The sequence below is a fragment of the Boleophthalmus pectinirostris genome, unplaced genomic scaffold, assembly GCF_026225935.1.
Source record: "Boleophthalmus pectinirostris isolate CB_2022bp ecotype Guang Dong unplaced genomic scaffold, ASM2622593v1 HiC_scaffold_2, whole genome shotgun sequence".
Lineage (NCBI taxonomy): Eukaryota > Metazoa > Chordata > Actinopteri > Gobiiformes > Gobiidae > Boleophthalmus > Boleophthalmus pectinirostris.
In genome coordinates, this window is record NW_026571152.1 from 5,354,118 (window position 1) to 5,371,678 (window position 17,561).

Genomic DNA, 17,561 nt, shown 5'->3' on the forward strand with positions numbered 1-17,561 from the left:
TAAAATGGAAAAAGTGTTCAAGGTCCCATTTACATGTTTGATTTTCAACATTTATGGTGAGACAGAACACAAAGTTCTGACTAAATCAGTTATTTCTGGTCAGATTTGGTTGAAATAATCAGATAATCCGTTAAGATTAAAGTCTAACAAAGCCTCAAACAGAGCAGTGCCTACAGTTAGCGTCACGCCCCAGAGAATGTGGACAGCATCAGTAGGGTGACCAGACGTCTCTATTTACTGTCCCCGTTTTGAGTCCCGTGTCCTCTGTGCCAGCGGATTTATCCAAAACCATTAATTTGTCCCAAGAAATGTCCTAGGGGTCCCTGTTATTGACCAATCTGATCCCTGCCAACGGTAAAGAGATTTGTTTAGGTAAAGTACAGAAAAGCTGCATAAAATGGACAAAAACACAAAGAAAATATACTATACTGACTATGGCTGGGTATCATTAAGAAGTTGCTGATACGATACATATCTCAATACAGTGAGCTTTCGATTTGATACGATATATTTCAAACCGATTCGATACAGTTCAATAAAAATAAAGCCTAACACGTCTGTCTTTGTTAAACAACTTCTTGTGCAAAGTGAATATGAAACACACCCATTTTAATCATCCAAACTGTGAAAATGTCAAATGTGTTTCATAAAAACTGCAAACAAGCAACGATACTGTAACAAAATAATTGAGTAAAATATACCAAAAAATACTAGCGATATGTCGATACAGCAGCTCACGATATCAATACCAAATCATCATATTAAATGATACAATATACTGTATTTTTCAGACTATAAGTCACACTTTTTTCATGGTTTGGGTGTTTCCTGTGACTTATACTCCAGTGCGACTTACATATTAACATTTTCACACTGACAGATGCAAGAGGTTCTAGTCTTGTGTGTCAGTATCTGCTGCTCCTGTTCCTCCTGTACCACTGTCACTTCACTCTACTGCACATGTCTCCTGCAGAAAGAGCCTCTGTTCTGTCTGTATCATGCCAGTCGCCAGTCGATCGCACCATTACTTTTGCAACACTGAAAATTTAACATTTAAACAAAATTATAAAGACGACTGAGAAAACTGAAACAAATGCCCACAAAAAGAAAATCATATTTTGCAGATTACAAGCTGCAAAAAGCGAAATCTGCAGACAAAAATCGAGCAGCAGAAAGGAAGTTTGGAGTGAGCGACAAAAACTTGTGACACCAGGAGGATGCACCATACAACTTTCCTGAAGTCACTGGATGGATGGACAAAGCCTGGACTTCAGTGACACCAAAACCATCCTGTTGGGATTCAGTAAGGCCAGAATAATTCTAACTGGAACTGATGCTGAGTCTGACGACAGCTACACTGAAGAGGAAGCGGCGCTCTGTTTACCTCTGGAGGTCGTGGAGTTGCTAAGAAGTGACACAGAGGATGAAGAATTGAATGGATTTAGTGATTTGGAGTGAGATGGAGAGTTATCTGGGGGAAAAAAAACAAAAAACTGTTGTGTGATTGGTGCAGTGCCTGTGTGCACTCACCCGTGTCACCCCCACGTTGAGCTCATCTGGCCCCAGAGACACTCGGATGAAACAGCCGGGGAAGTCCCCCTCCTCCCGCTCCAGCAGGTCTTTGCCCTGGTGCAGCTGGATGTGCAGGAAGCCCACACTCTGCCCCACCTGCCTGCTCGCCTCGTACTCCAGCGTCACCTGAGGATTTACAGAAACATACAATGACACATACTGATTTAAATGTTAAAGGTTCTTATGACACTAAATATTCTTGTGAGCTTTAAGCCATGTTATGTTTGTTTCATTCACACATTTGAGTGACCCCCTTTATTATTAGTCTGTCTACATGTCCAAAGCTCCAAATGCTTTTTTTTTTTACCTTTAATTGAGTAGACATGGTTTATTCCAGGGTTAAAATTAGCCACATGTTTCTACTGAAGCTGTATGAAATCTGAAAACACAGTGGACAGTGTTGGGGAGTAACGGATTACATGTACTGGAGTTACGTAATCAGAGTACAAATTATGAGTAACTGTATTCAGTTACAGTTACTGTTTCAATGAGTGGTAATTGGATTACAGTTACTTTGTTGAAATAAATGGATTACATGGTGGTATTTTCCTGTTTCACATTATTTTTTATGTTTTTTTATTATTATTATTATTTTATTTTTTTTTTGGTAATTCCACTCATTGCTGGAAACTAAACCAGGTCTAAACCACAACCAAACCAGGACTCAACCCAGGTCTAAACTAGATCTAAACCAGGACTAAAACAGGATTTAACAGAATTTAACAGGACTAAACCATGCTGCGTGGACGTGTCTCCTCCTCTTCTATCAATAATATTTTTAATACAGTTAAGTATCCTCGTCTTTGCTTCTCTACAGCAAATCAAGTAATCCAAAGTATTCAGATTACGTTACTCACTTTAAGTAATTTAATGGATTATGTTACAAACTACATTTTGGGGTATGTAATCTGTAATCTGTAGGGGAATACATTTCAAAAGTCACCTTCCCAACACTGACAGTGGAGCACATTACCACATATTACCACATGACATCACAAGTGTTAGAGCTTAAATATGCTGGATGTATGTGTAAACATGTATGAATGAAACCAAACACAGCTCCAGGTCTGTTTTTGATGAGGAAACATTAAAATATAGATCATAAGAAGCGTGTAAAATACGGACGCTGGATGACAGGTCAGAATTCTGTGCTGGTTTATGGTTATGGTCTGTAATTACTGGGCCTATCCACGTGAAACAACACAGGTCTTCTCCGTCAGAACAAATGAACAAAAAGGAAATATAGTTTTCACGATAGCTTCAGAAAGCGGTGACATTATTTAATCTCATAGTAGTGACTTTAATCAGAGGTAAGACTCCACTAGAAAAAGTTAGGCCTACACAGAGAACCTTTAAAGGAACAGTATGTAAACTTTTGATTTTAAATGTCATAAACCTGGCTTATCTTTATCTACATTTGTGAGTTAAAAGTGTTCAATAAAATTTTACTGATAACAATTCTAATGCTGACTTATTCTTAAGCCCTATTCGCACGGGATTAGTATAACCTGTGGACCTTTGGTGAATTGTAATAATCGCGGAGGATTCCTGAGATTTTAATCCTGTGCAAATGCGCCATGTCTGTAATTTGTAAAGTAAAAATTACACCGCAAATGACCTACTATATTTCACCAAACACAGACGTCTGGTTATAATTGGGTCTGGTCAAGTGGTAACGGAGGGAAACAGGGGCAGATTTTTTACATTCAAATGTCTCTTATTCAGAAACTAGAGGGACTATTGAAATAAGTAAAGTATCAGAATGTAGGAAAGAGTTACACTCCAACAGGGTCAAGTTAAACCTGTGAAATTCTTTCAAGTTGTTGACAAAAAATTTAAAAACTCATGTTGGTAACGGAGGGAATGAAATATGCAGCACTTTTTGGGCAATAAATACAAACAGTGATAACTCTTGGTTCTCACTTACATATCCTTAACAAACTGGTTTGAATATTTGCTTCATATAGTTTTCTACCATATGGTACAAGATTAGGTTGAAAAACCTCTTACTTTTTGACTCATGAGATTTTTTATTGATAAAGGTCATGGTAACGGAGGGAAAAGTAACAGAGGGAAAATTGTGCAAACAAGTAGAAGGTGCAGGATTTTGTATAATTTGTCAGCTTTTTCTTCCAAATACTTTAATATTACTTCAAAATGAAAGGAAACTATTTCTATAAAATATGTCAGTCCTTCCAAGCAAATTTTTATCATTTTAAATACATAAAAAAAAAAAAATCATGTACCTTCATCAACAGTTCAAAGATGGAATAACACAAGATATGATGAAATACATCCATTTATTTACATGATTTGCAGGTCTTTAAAATCTGGGAAATAATTTTTGTTCCATGTTTCATACATGGTCTGTTTAAAACGTATGGAACTTTAGAACCAAAAATGGTACAGAAAAAAGGTCAACAGTTTCATAAACTAGAGTACATATGTATCTGTTCAATACATTTTTATATCAGATGCATTAACTTGAATTTTTGGCCTTGTTGTTTACTTCTGCTTGACCGGGCCCAATACTAGTCCCGTGTGAATCTACATCTCAGTATTTGTTGTGGTAATTGTGCTTTTTCTATCTCTTTCCGGCTTGAATATGGAGGCTGCAGTAGAAATTTTGATTAGCAGTTTTGAGTTTTTTAGGGGCAAATTCTAATACGGCCCCGTACCACACTATATGTAAACTGCTCTGCAGAAACGGGAAGAGGTCCAAGAAGAGAGCCAATTCTTGCAGGATGATGGCCTGGGTGACATGTGGAGCAGCAAGCGGTAAGGAACATTTGAAATAATATAACTAGCGAATAATGCCTGCTAGATTGCTACTGAGAACCGGGGGAGGGGAGCGATCTGTGCAACTCAGCCTGCTAGATCGATACTGATTTAGTCCTGGTTAAGTCCTGGTTTAGTCTCGATTCAGTTCTATTTCAGTCCTGAATTAGTCCTGATCCAGTCCTATTCCATTTGCCTTTATACTAACTGCCCTTCCTATTTTTATAGTTGATGTTACGTCATATCCGGTCGTAATATCAGTAAAGCAGAGTAATTTACAGACTTCGCTTATCCCGTGCGAATGCACTGCAAGTAACACAGACGTGGGGCAGTAATTTACAAATTACCACACGTCCCCAGGTTGTACATATCCCGTGCAAATAGGGATTTAGTTACAAAATTGATGTCCCATGTATTTAGAATAATTTGGTGTTTTGTTTCTCAAGAGGATAATCCAGTCAGAAAGCAGAATGAGCCTCACGTGAATCTCATTTGTGTTTCCAGTTTCATTACGGAAATTCAATTGGTTTAAGCTTAAAAGGACTCTCTCTGGATATCAGTGCTGATATGAAAAATATGCTGCATCGGCTATCAGCTTACAAGTATCAATCCAACCAATATCGTGGTTGGACAGATAAATTAATGGAATATAAGTCTATTTCCTGGTTGTAGCTCAGAAAGTCTCAGGATGTTTGTAGCTGTAGTTACTTGAGAGATAAATAACAGCAGCATAACACATTTGAGTCAGTTTTATCTTATTTTAGTTTAGTTTAAAAGGAAATAAATGCTGTTTTCAGTCTCTGCACTGGTATCGGATGATATCAGGTATCGCCAAATACTTAAACAGGGTATCCCTAGTTTTGACTACACCTAATTTAAGACTTTTTAAAGGCCTTTTTAAGACCACTTACATGAAAATTAAGACCAATATCGAACTCATTATGCGGGTGAAAAACACCAGATCCAAAGCCACTCTGGATTAAACCTACACTTCCCCATGATCCATCCAACGTCGTCCTCCACTCTACTGACTGACTGATTGAAACTTGAAACAAATTAGACGTTTATTCCCGTTATTTGATTTCACGTTGTTTTTTTTCCTTCCCTCCATTTAACATCGCATTGCATCCCGGGTGAGTAGACAAAGAAACAGACTAATGAAATTTAAGACATTTGTGAAAAAAATAAGACTTGGACAACATAATTTAAGACTTTTTTAGGACTTAATTTAAGAACATGAAATTTAAGACCTTTTTAAGACTTTTAAAACCCCGCAGTTACCCTGTTAAAGCTATAGAATTGAAATCAGTATTGGAATTGAAAAAGCTGGATCAGCGCATCCCTAGTGACTACCTAAACCCCAACCTGAGTCAGTGCTAGTGCAGACTCTGCAGCTCAGGGAATGAATTCTGGAGGTTCTGAGCTTCACATGAGGCCTGGTCTGTCCTGAGTACTGAGAACGAGAAAGGCTAATCCAGTTTGAATTCCCTTAACAGCTAGAACTGGAGCGTACAAGAAAAAAGGAACACCTCCCCCACTATTGCAAATGAAAGGTGCATAAATACTGAGCCTAGACAATACTGATCATCATTAAGTCAATACAGTAATTCTAGTGATAAGTCCCACGTACCTCGAGCTGGCCCACAGTGAAGTCGTGTCCGAAGTTGTTGGCGATGGAGGAGATGGAGCTGAGAGAGTCTGTGGATATGGAGCGGTTGAGCGGGTTGAGTCCGGAGGGGTCCATCAGCTCCAGGTGCCCCAGGTCCCTGAGGCCGTCCGGGGTGTCCCCCAGAGCCAGGCTGGGCTTCCGGCTGGACGTGGTGGAGGTGCGGCGGTGGTTGTTAGCTGCCACTCTCTGACACAAACGTACAGTACACATGACTGACTGTTGTAATGTGAACGGACTCAAGTGCAGTAGTGATGGGCACATGGAAGAGTATTGATCCTTAGGCAAAAATATCTATCAATCTAATTTCTGGGCTGTCAAGAAAAAGCAGTCATTCTAATTAGGGGTTGGTCATATGGGGAAATATTTGTACTCCCAGGTAAATTAGTTCTTCATGGTCAGATTGTGCTGTGGTGTTCATGTTCTGAGACACTCAAATCATGTTCTGATGCATCCAAACCATGTCCTGATGTACTCTAACATTTTTTAAATGGACACAAACCATGTTCTGGTGCACCCAAACCATGTTCTGATGCACTCAAACATGTTCTGATGTGCCCAGACATGCTCTGATGTGCCCAAATCATGTTCTGGTGCACCCAAACCATGTTGTGGTGCACCCAAACCACGTTCTGATGCACCCAAAGCACGTTCTGATGCACCCAAAGCACGTTCTGATGCACCCAAAGCACGTTCTGATGCACCCAAACCACGTTCTGGTGCACCCAAACCACGTTCTGGTGCACCCAAACCACGTTCTGGTGCACCCAAACCACGTTCTGGTGCACCCAAACCACGTTCTGGTGCACCCAAACATGTTCTGGGCCCCAAAACCATGTTCTAATGCACCCAAACCACGTTCTGATGCACCCAAACCATGTCCTAGTGCACCCAAACCATGTTCTGATGCAACAAACCACATTCTGGTGCACCCAAACATATTCTGGGCCCCAAAACCATGTTCTGATGCACCAAAACCATGTTCTGGTGCAACCAAACCATGTTCTGGTGCCCCCAAACCATGTTCTGATGCACTCAAACCATGTTCTCTGCTATGTTCTATGTTACAGACAGAGACATATATGACTGTGTGTGTGTGGGGTCAGTACCTTCTGTCGGACTTCAGAGAAAGAGGTTCCATACTTCTCCTGCAGATAGCGATAGTCAAAGTTTGGAAAAGGAGACGGAGCGGGAAAGGTCCCAGACTTCCAGAGCTTCCAGATGTTGAGTCCTGCCGCTCCCAACAGCACCAGGAACCCGACCAGATACAGAGCCACCTCCCAGCCCGCAGGGTCCCGCACCACTGCACACACACAACACACACAATCACAAATACAGTAGACTATCAGCGGTTTTCAGGTTCTAGAATGTGATAATGTCATACTCCCTGATGCGGGTAAGAGCAGGGAACAAGCTCCTAAAATTTTGCCCAGTGTGACTAAATGTTTCGCACCTTCGCACCTGACAGATTCACACAGATGAAATAATATAACGTATTTAAATTATAATTTTAGTTGACAACTAAGTAGAAAAAAGTGAATTCACTTACTCTGCCCTCATCTCAACACAGATCGCTAAAGACAGTCTGAGCTGAGGCCGATGGCTTAGATAAGCAATGAGTTCTAGGTGCAGCCAAACCATGTTCTGATGCACCCAAACTATCTTCTTGTGCAACCGACAGAAAATGTTAGGCGCACCAATGCTCCCAACTCAATCATTAATCTGGAGCCCTGGGCAAGAGACAGATTTCCCAAGGCATTTTGTCATGAAATATCTAAAAGGTAAACTCACAAATGTCAAACCTGATCATTTCTATCCCAGAACTCAGTGTATAACAACAGTAACACCCCCTTCCCCATCTGTATTAAATATTACTGGCAGACAGTGGCAGAGCGTGCGTTTCACACCTAGGTCTTCAATAGTGCGCCGTCTGAAACAGTCCACTCCTCAGTAACCATTTTATGGTTAAAAAAGCATCTTATTACACAGAAACACAGTATAAAAAGCCGTGAAGATTCCGTGCACAGAGAAGTGAGGAGAGGGGGGGCGCGCGGTGCACAGAGAAGAAGTGAGGAGCGCTGGGGTGCTAAACCAGGACTAAACTAGAACTAAACCAGGACTATTTGTCGGGACAGGTCTGAAAGTGCACACGCATAGACTGTCAGGTGACTGCAGATGAAAGGACTGTCACGCATGGGGCCGCACAGGGCCGCACAGGGCCGCACTGGGCTCCACGCTGCACGGGGCTCATTACAGCTGTCGTCCGATCTCGCTTTGGGGACACCCTGCTTCACGGGCTCGGGGTTCTCTCTCTCTCTCTCTCTCTCGATCGCTCCAAGATTAGTCCTGGTTTAGTCCTGATTTAGTCCTGATTTAGTCCTGGTTTAGACCTGGTTTAGTCCTGGTTTAGACCTGGTTTAGTCCTGGTGTAGTCCTGGTTTAGTTCTGATTTAGTCCTGGTTTAGACCTGGTTTAGTCCTGGTTTAGACCTGGTTTAGTCCTGGTGTAGTCCTGGTTTAGTCCTGGTTTAGTCCTGGTGTAGTCCTAGCTTAGACCCGGTTTAGTCCTGGTGTAGTCCTGGTTTAGACCTGGTTTAGTCCTGGTTTAGACCTGGTTTAGTCCTGGTGTAGTCCTGGTTTAGTCCTGGTTTAGTCCTGGTTTAGTCCTGGTTTAGTCCCGGTTTAGTCCTGGTGTAGTCCTAGTTTAGACCCGGTTTAGTCCTGGTGTAGTCCTGGTGTAGTCCTAGTTTAGACCCGGTTTAGTCCTGGTGTAGTCCTGTAGTCCTGTTTAGTCCGGTTTAGTCCGGTGTTAGTCCTGGTGTAGTCCTAGTTAGACCCGGTTTAGTCCTGGTGTTAGTCCTGGTTTAGACCTGGTTTAGTCCTGGTTTAGTCCTGGTGTAGTCCTGGTGTAGTCCTGGTTTAGCCCGGTTTAGTCCTGGTGTAGTCCTGGTTTAGACCTGGTTTAGTCCTGGTTTAGTCCTGGTGTAGTCCTGGTGTAGTCCTAGTTTAGTCCCGGTTTAGTCCTGGTGTAGTCCTGGTTTAGACCTGGTTTAGTCCCGGTTTAGTCCTGGTGTAGTCCTGGTGTAGTCCTGGTGTAGTCCTAGTTTAGACCCGGTTTAGTCCTGGTGTAGTCCTGGTTTAGACCCGGTTTAGTCCTGGTTTAGTCCTGTTTAGTTTAGTCCTGGTGTAGTCCTGGTTTAGACCTGGTTTAGTCCTGGTTCCACTACAGATGCAGTTTGCTGCTTTGGCTGGTTCACTCTGTGACTGTCCAATCAACGACCATTTGGAATTACTTAATAATAATATAATTAACATCAGTCTGTGATTCAGATATTTTTTAGGCCAGCAGAGAAGGACTTGCAGGCCCTGATAGACCACCACTGCCGGCACATGATACTTAGGTAATATGAAATGTCTTGATTGAGGATTAAGTATTAGATCATTGTGACATTAATGTGAAATTAACCAATCCATTTTACTTTTAAAGAGTTCTTTTTGCAGCATTTTATTAATATAAACCATCCACTTGATATGGTTGGTATATCTTCAAAACAACCTCCACAATATCATCAAGATTTCAATAATCAGATCATTAAAAAGTACAGTTTGGTATTTGGTTTACTATTTGATTTGCTATTTAGTAGTGTTGTATAAAAATATTTGATCTCATGAATGTCATAGTTAACTCATCATTTGAATACTCTTATCAACATAGAAAAGTGGATAGGCTTGCTTTGTGTAAATGTTTTGGGGTTTTTTTGTTTGCGATTGTGTTTGTCTGCCTCAACACTGCTGTACTCAGAACGATGACGTCATCACACGGCGCTGTTGCATGTCGTGCAGCAGACTTAACATTTTTAGAGGAGAAAATAAGTCCAGCAACAAAAGTATCTATTAAACCATTGTTTCCCAAAGACCAGATAGTGGCCCTCAGGTGGGTTGCAATAGATTTTTTTGGGGTCGCCTTGTCATGATCTTCATGTAGCTCTGCAATATACACATACAGTACACATACATCCTCACTTTTTCGGCAGCACAGCCTTGCCTATCCAGTTTTCTGTGGGAAACACTGAGTACTGTATTTCATTGTTTAAAACTAGTTCTAATTGTTCAGAGACACAATCACTCAGTCAACAATAAAATATCCTCATTAATGTTCAATAATGGTTACAAATGTATTTTGTGATTTACGAATGATGTCCATTGACTTGGGTCGTGAAGATTTGTGACTTTTAAAATATGTGTCTCCAGAAAAAAAGGTTGGGAAACAGTGTATTAAACATTGAGACAGACATGAGTCCTGCTGCGATACGGACGCCATGAGTTTATGAGATAAAAACAGCTCGGAGCAGTGAGAACAGTCGGTAGAGAGCCTGCAAAACTTCTCTCTCTGTCACAGGCCTTGATGAAGGTCAGTGCGGATTAGAAATATGTTTTGGAGCGGGGTCTATTTCGTGTTTTCCTCGTGTGAGTAACATCAGCGAACCTGACAGGGCTTCTCAGTTTTGTACAAATTGTTTTGCTTCCTGTTTACAGCTGGAGTTTTTCTAAACAGTGGCCAGAGCTTATGAAAATAGTTCGCGATAAAAAAAAAAAAAAAAAAGAACTCAAAATTATTTTGCGTTAAATTGTTAATAATGCAATATTTTTGACAGAACTACTATTTAGGATTCATTTCACAGTGAGCATTAACATATTGGTGTTTTTCAGATTCTAGGATGTGATGAGGTCAAAAGGTCCAGACGGGGGCAGGAGACAGAGTTTCATATTGATGACATTGTACTTTACCATGAAATATCCACAAGGTAAATTCAGAAATGTTGAAACTGATCATTTCTATTACCGACTGAACTCAAGAACTAACCATATTGCCACAGAAATCTGAATTTTAACACTATCAATTTTAGTTTTATTCTCTGTATTAAATATTATTCACCTATAGAAGGTTGTGATGTCATCTGAAAACCAGCTGTCCAATAAATTAACACAAAATTACAATAGACTGGTTTCTATTCAGTACAGTTGCAGAAAAATTCCTTTTTATGGTGTACGTCACATGGTCGTTTCTGCACAATGAGGAGGCGACGTCGTGCAGATAAATCTCGTGTATGGAGCGCGCTGACGGTTTTATGTCACTTTTATCATGTAAACGAGGAAGCAATCATAGAGCTGCTCCAGAGGGACTCCACTGTGCTCTGCAGCCCACAACACTCACACTACTCAAACATTTTAGAATATTATACAAAATTGTGATTGTGATTAAATTTGAGGTTTTAAAATTAAGATTCTGATAAGAGTTTACTGTCCTTCTCCATGGAAATTGCTATTGTTATTGCTTTGTCTTGAATGTTCCACAATATAGATTAAACCTACGTGTCACAAACCAGTTTGTTTTTTTTTTTGTTAATAATCATACACACACTACACTACTTTAAATCTGTATGACCAATATAAAATTTTAACTGAGCTTTAACTGTTGCATTTACATTGACGGGTTGCTAGCTTAGCTAAAATAACACATTTGGAGCAGTAAATTATTGTAACTTAACTTTGTGAAAGAATTATTCATTTATGCATTTTTCCGGCTTCATTGTTTATAGAATTAAAATGACCAATTAAAGAAAGTAAAGTTTTTGTTTGTCTGATGTGACGGGCATCTTGAGGCGACATCCGTTGCTGTTGCTCAGCTAATTATGAATTATTCATTATTACTTAATCATTGCATTTATATAGTGGTGGTGGTAACCTACAACTGTAGCCACAGCTGCCCTGGGACAGACTGACGGAAGCGAGGCTGCTCATCTGTGCCAATGGTCCCTCCAACCACCACCATCACTCACACACACACCACTTTCATACTAGGCAATGTGGATGAAGTGCCTTGCCTAAAAACACAAAGACAGTTTTTGCCACTGGCGCCCCCCTGTGGCACCTGATTTTCCCAGCAGTCACCCATCCGAGTTCTGACCAGGTCTGGCTCTGCTGAGCTTCTGAGATCTGACGGGATCAGGCTTTGACAAGCCTATGTGACTCCAGTTCACATGTGACCGGGCTTTAAGTGGCGTCTGTGTTTCCCGGTCCATATACAGCTCCATTAAACTAGTGGTGGTGACCCAGTGCTGATGTTCTAGTGTCATGTGACCCAGTGTTCTAGAACCACGGGGTCACATGACACTAGAACATCAGCACCATCACCGTGGTGACACAGAACACAGGGCTCTGTGACAACACAGGTCAGGTACTATAAGCCTGATCTGACTAGTTCAGTCATTTCCTCAAACTCTGTGTTAACTCCGTCTCTCTCCTCACGAGCGAACACAGCGATCTCTCTAAACCCACATCAACCATCTCCAGTCTACTTCAACAGTACACGAGACACTACTCTTGTCATGGCTCGAGGACACCCTGTCCCCCACATGTTGGGAGAGTACCTGGTCCTGGATAAACTGGGATCTGGGGCTTTTGGCTCAGTCGTCAGATGCAGTAAGGCTCCAAACTTACATATTGTGGCTGTTAAATATCTAAGGAACTCGAGAGACAGCTTAGAGAAAGAAGCCAGGATCTTGAAGGACTTGAGCCTGAGAAATCCTGATCAGATAAACATAGTGAAGATGATTGAATTCTTCACAGATCGGACGTACCAGTGTTTGGTGTTTGAAACACTAGACGGGAGTCTGTGGGACTTGATGAGGCGGCGTAGAGGCCTCTCTCTCTCTGAATGAGCTCCGGCTGGTCACCCAGCAGCTCCTGGTGGCTCTGGAGGCCCTGGGCAGAGCTGGGATCGTACACTGTGACCTAAAGCCAGACAATGTGATGCTGGTCAACCAAAAGGACCGGCCTTTTAAAGTCAAGCACATTGATTTTGGTTGTGCTTGTTACACCTCCGATCTGGACTTCACAGAGGTCTTCCAACTGTTAGAGTACAGAGCTCCAGAGGCCAGTCTGGGCTGCCCACTGTCTGAGGCCTTGGACATGTGGTCTCTGGTCTGTACTCTGGGGGAGTGTATCCTTGGTCAAGTTCTTTTCCAAGGTGGCTCATACTACAACAACCTGAGATCCATCTTCAACCTGCTGGGACATCCCAGCCCACAACTGCTGAGGAGAGGAATGTCACCCCCCATTACTTCATCCCAACAAACAGCTGTAACCAGTGGAGGTTTAAGACCATAGACGAGTACCTGTGCACAGGAGGGGCGGAGCCGGAGCACTCTCCTGATCCACCAGGACATGTTCAGAATTTAGAGAGCGCTTTTATGAGGGGGCCTTCTCCCAGGCAGTATCCAGAACACAGAGATAGAAAGGCCTTTGTGGACCTCCTCAAGAGACTCCTGCAGCCAGACCCTGACTTTAGGATCAGCCCCATAGAGGCGCTCACACACGACTTCTGTAACAATGGAGCATCTGGAGGTGGAGGACAGCCAGTCCAGTGAGATGGCACACGTCACCATGACTATTGCTCTGCAGGAGCTCACTGTGCCTCAGGTGAGCTCTCTGAACTGCCCTGACCTGCAGCTCAACCCTGGCTCCTCTCTGATCTGTGGAAGAGACACAGACCTCAGACATAACCACAGGGAAGTAACTTCACCACTGCCTGCCGCTCCAGCCCCCCGTGGGGACGTCATCATTGATATAGATCCAGTCTGCAATGGGCCCATTCAAATAAGTGACGCCCAAAGACCAGAGAGCTCAGACAGAACCCCCCAGAGCCTCTGATAAACCACGAGAATATCCAGCCTGCTCCACCTGTCCTCAGCATTAACATGGACTTTATGAACCCAGAGCCAACACATGAAGAAGCCCATGCAGATACACATGTGTCCATCAACATTCCTGAGGACACCACACCTGAGGACGCCCCCTCACATACCCCCCCGATCACTCTGCAGGTCCAGGAGAGAGATCAGACCCTGCGCCCTCTGGTGGCTCTGGTTGGAGCCCGGTTAGCAGGACAGGGCCTACTCTGCTACAGCCTGACCGGGTCTCCATTGGCCACAGCAGCTGCAGTCGCACCCATGTTCCTTTGGGGCTGTGCTGGTATGTTTTTCTCAAAGAAAAAGTCACCAATGTAAGGTCGACAATAGGTATGGAGTACGAAAGCACAGCAACATTAGCAGCAATTTAAAATAAATAAATAAAGTTTAAAAAACAACCTTTAATGTCTTAAGACTTATTAATTGTTCTTTTATTAACATTTGTATCATTACGTCTGTGTGTCTGTACTCAACTCCCCCATGTTGAGTAAAACTTGTTTCACCGCAGTACAGATATACTCAGGAATAACTTTGGAACATTAAAAATGAACTGGTTCTGTTTTTCATGTTCTTAAGACGTAAGAATCAGGTACAGTGCCTTTAATAGACAGATTACACAGTTGCACGATAAAAGTATATTACAGAGTGAGACCGTGCATGAATATTAGACAAAAATACTACTTAAAGTTAAATGTGGCTAAAAACAATACGTACTAAAACAGACGTTGTGAGACGAGCTGAGAAGTGAATGATAAGAAAGACAGCAGGGGAGGTTTTAGATAAAGTGACAGAATAATGTTTCATAATCAAAATGTAGGATCTGATCTGGATTTTGGTGAGTCTGTGCTCATGTGAGGTTGACAGACGTCTCCACAGGTAAGGCGCTTTCACACTTGTGTTTACGTTTAGTGTGAGTTTTAGGATTTCCCTGTTTGGAGTCCTGTGTAATGTGAACTTCAAACGTCTGACTTCTCCTGGACTTTGGACCAAATCCAGGAAGTGACACATGTTCACATGTTCTTCCCGTGCCTGTGGAGGGTTCCCCCACCTCTGGAGGGCCAGGACTCTCCTTAAAAAGACCTTCTTAATCTGATCGGGACTGTTCTGGTTAGATACATGTGAATATAGTTTGGAACAGGAACAATATCAGAGGCTATATGTCATTTCATAAGAAATGTGCTTAAAGTCTCTTTAAAACTATTGGCAGTGGAGGTTTAAGTCTCAGACTATGGAGTTTAAAGCTTTCAGAAATATTTGTGTGCATAGGATAGAAATCTGTGCTTATTTGTCTGTAGTTGAACATAAAATAAATATATGTAAACTCTCGAATGAGTCCAGTCAAACATAAAATGTATTGTGAACTGTTCAACATACAGTTTTCCCATGATCATTTTTAATCAGCTCTTTTTGCAACATTTTTTTAAATTTAGCACAGAGGTTTCAAACTCAAATTCACAGAGGGCTGAGTTAATTGCTATAGAATTCAGGATCATGACTGGACAGGATTGATTTCCAATCTACTGATGATAACACTTCTGCCACATTTTGTCGCTGGTTCCTCGGGTATGAATTCATTTATTGACCTGCTATTACCTGGATTAGTAACATCATTAGTGATCCTTGACCTGATGAGTTTTCTAGAAAATAATATAAAATTGTGGTCTGAAATACCAGTGAGAAAGTTATATGATCTTATTATCTGTTCAGGCTTGTTGCCTGTCTCTGTAGCAGGGCTGGTGCCACCTAGTGCCTCCACTCAGTTGCATTTCTCTCCAGCAACTAGGTCAGGATTCGGAATACACCAAACAGTTTGCAAGAACCCCGGAAGTGCGAGTTTGGGCACCAACCAATCAGCGAAAAGACAGACATTCTGTGTTGGCAACAATTCCCAAGATCGAGGTTTTAAAGCCGGAACAAAGAGAATGTTTGGTGAATTTCATCAAGGGGAAAGACGTTATTGTCCTTCTTCCTACGGGATTTGAGAAAAGCTTAATATAACAGTTAGCCCCATTAACGGGCTACATATGTCACGACCAAATAGTGATTGGTTAAATAAAAAAAGTACCCGCCTGCCGTTGAGTGAACAAATCCTAACGCTGCAAGGTCGGACGGTTTCTACAAAGTGAAACTGACTGATGAATCAGGCTCATGTCTCTGGGCTGGCCTGGGAACTCCTTGGGTCCCCCCAGAGAAGCTGGAGGAAGTGTCCGTGGGGAGAAGGAAGTCTGGGATTCCCTGCTCAGACTGCTGCCCCCACGACCCGGCCCCGGATAAGAGCAAGAAAGTGGGTGGATACTACTTTGCATTATGTTGTATGTAGTAATTGCTGCTTTTGTAATTTGTGAACTGGGAGCGCTCAAGTTGGTGCTCAAGTTTTTTTTATTTTTCTCATTTTCTGTAGGACACTCATGAAGACAATAGCATAGAAGCAGAAGGTGTGTTCACAGTTGCCCAATCACCCCAACATTACAAGAACTAAACTGGGACTAAACCAGGACTAATCCAGGACCAACCCAAGTCTACATGTTCCTAAACTAGGCTCAGACCAGGACTGAATCAGGACAAACATGAGCACACCCAGAATCTCCTCCGCACTAGTCTGAAGGACGTTTTAACTCCATCCAACGGTGATTTTAAACAGAGCTGTCAATCGTTTAGATCTGAAGGAAAACGACTCGATGAAGTGAAAATGGAGTTACCGCTCAGATGGTAGCCGGGGAGATCCTCAGCGCTGGGAGAGGACATGGTGCAGCGGCCAGCCTGGAAGACCACACGGAAAAAACATTTATTAATATATTTTTAAGTTAGAATTTGAATTACAATTACAATTTCATTATTACAGAGTGAATTTTGAAAAGAATCACCCATGAATCATTGAGTGTACGCAGATACTTGGAGGTAGGGAAGGTGGGGCTAAGTGTCTTGCCCAGGGACACAACAACAGCATTGATATTTATACTGAGTCCCTTGAGAGCGGGATTTGAACCACCAACCTTCAGATCAGAGGATTCCAAAGTTTCTGCAGAGCGACAAATAAAAAAACGAAAACAAAACTGCAAAGTGGAGGATTATGAAAGAGCCGGGGTGACTCATACCTGCTCTAGACCCCTCCCCCTCTTCCTCCTCCTCTTCCTCCTCCTTCCCCTTCATCTCCTTGTCTTCCTCCTCCTCTCCTCTCCTCTCTACCCCTCCTCCTCCTCCTCCTTTTCTGCATGAGCCGGAATCTCCCGTTTCTCAGCGGCTCAGAGGAAACCAGAACATTACACTAATGATACAGAGAAAAGAGGAGAGGGATGGAGGGATGGAGGGACGGAGGGAAGGAGGGTTCGATTGTGCTGAGTGAGTAGAAGGAGGAAGAGAGAGAGAGTGACGGAAACACAGAAAGGAGAGAAAGAAGGAGACGGAGAAAAACGGATGAGAGAGGGAGGGAAACAGAGAGAAGAGGGGGAGAGAGAGATGGAGAGACAGGGGAGGGAGAGAGCGAAAGAGAGAATGAGAAAAGGAAACAGAAAGAAAATGAGGAGAAAGAGAGAAACAAGGGGAGGGACAAAAAAAAAAGACACAGAGAGGGAGAGAGGGAGTGAAACAGACCTGGGAGGAGAGGGAGAGAGAGAGAGAGAGATGGGGAGGGAGAAAGAGAGGGAGAGAAACGCAGAAAGGAGAGAAGGGAGCGAGACGAGAGAGAGAAAAGGGAAAGGAGGAGGGGGAGGGACAGAGAGAGAGAGAGAGTGAAGGAAACAGAAAATAGAAAAGAAGAGAAGGGGGAGAGTGAGACAGAGAGACAGAAATGGAGAG

The 17,561-nt window shown here is 42.4% G+C and overlaps 1 protein-coding gene across 1 annotated transcript in view; it reads right to left on the reverse strand.

The window, feature by feature from the left end:
* Positions 1–16,511, reverse strand: part of syt12 (synaptotagmin XII) — a 39,977-nt gene extending 23,466 nt beyond the window's left edge. Inside the window, exons 1-4 of the mRNA XM_020925995.2 lie at positions 16,466–16,511; positions 7,126–7,319; positions 5,981–6,205; positions 1,531–1,698 (exon numbers count right to left, since the gene is read on the reverse strand). Of these exons, the coding sequence (XP_020781654.2) occupies positions 1,531–1,698; positions 5,981–6,205; positions 7,126–7,319; positions 16,466–16,511 (633 nt within the window). The remainder of the gene's footprint in view (positions 1–1,530; positions 1,699–5,980; positions 6,206–7,125; positions 7,320–16,465) is intronic.
* Between the last annotated feature and the right edge of the window lie 1,050 nt (positions 16,512–17,561).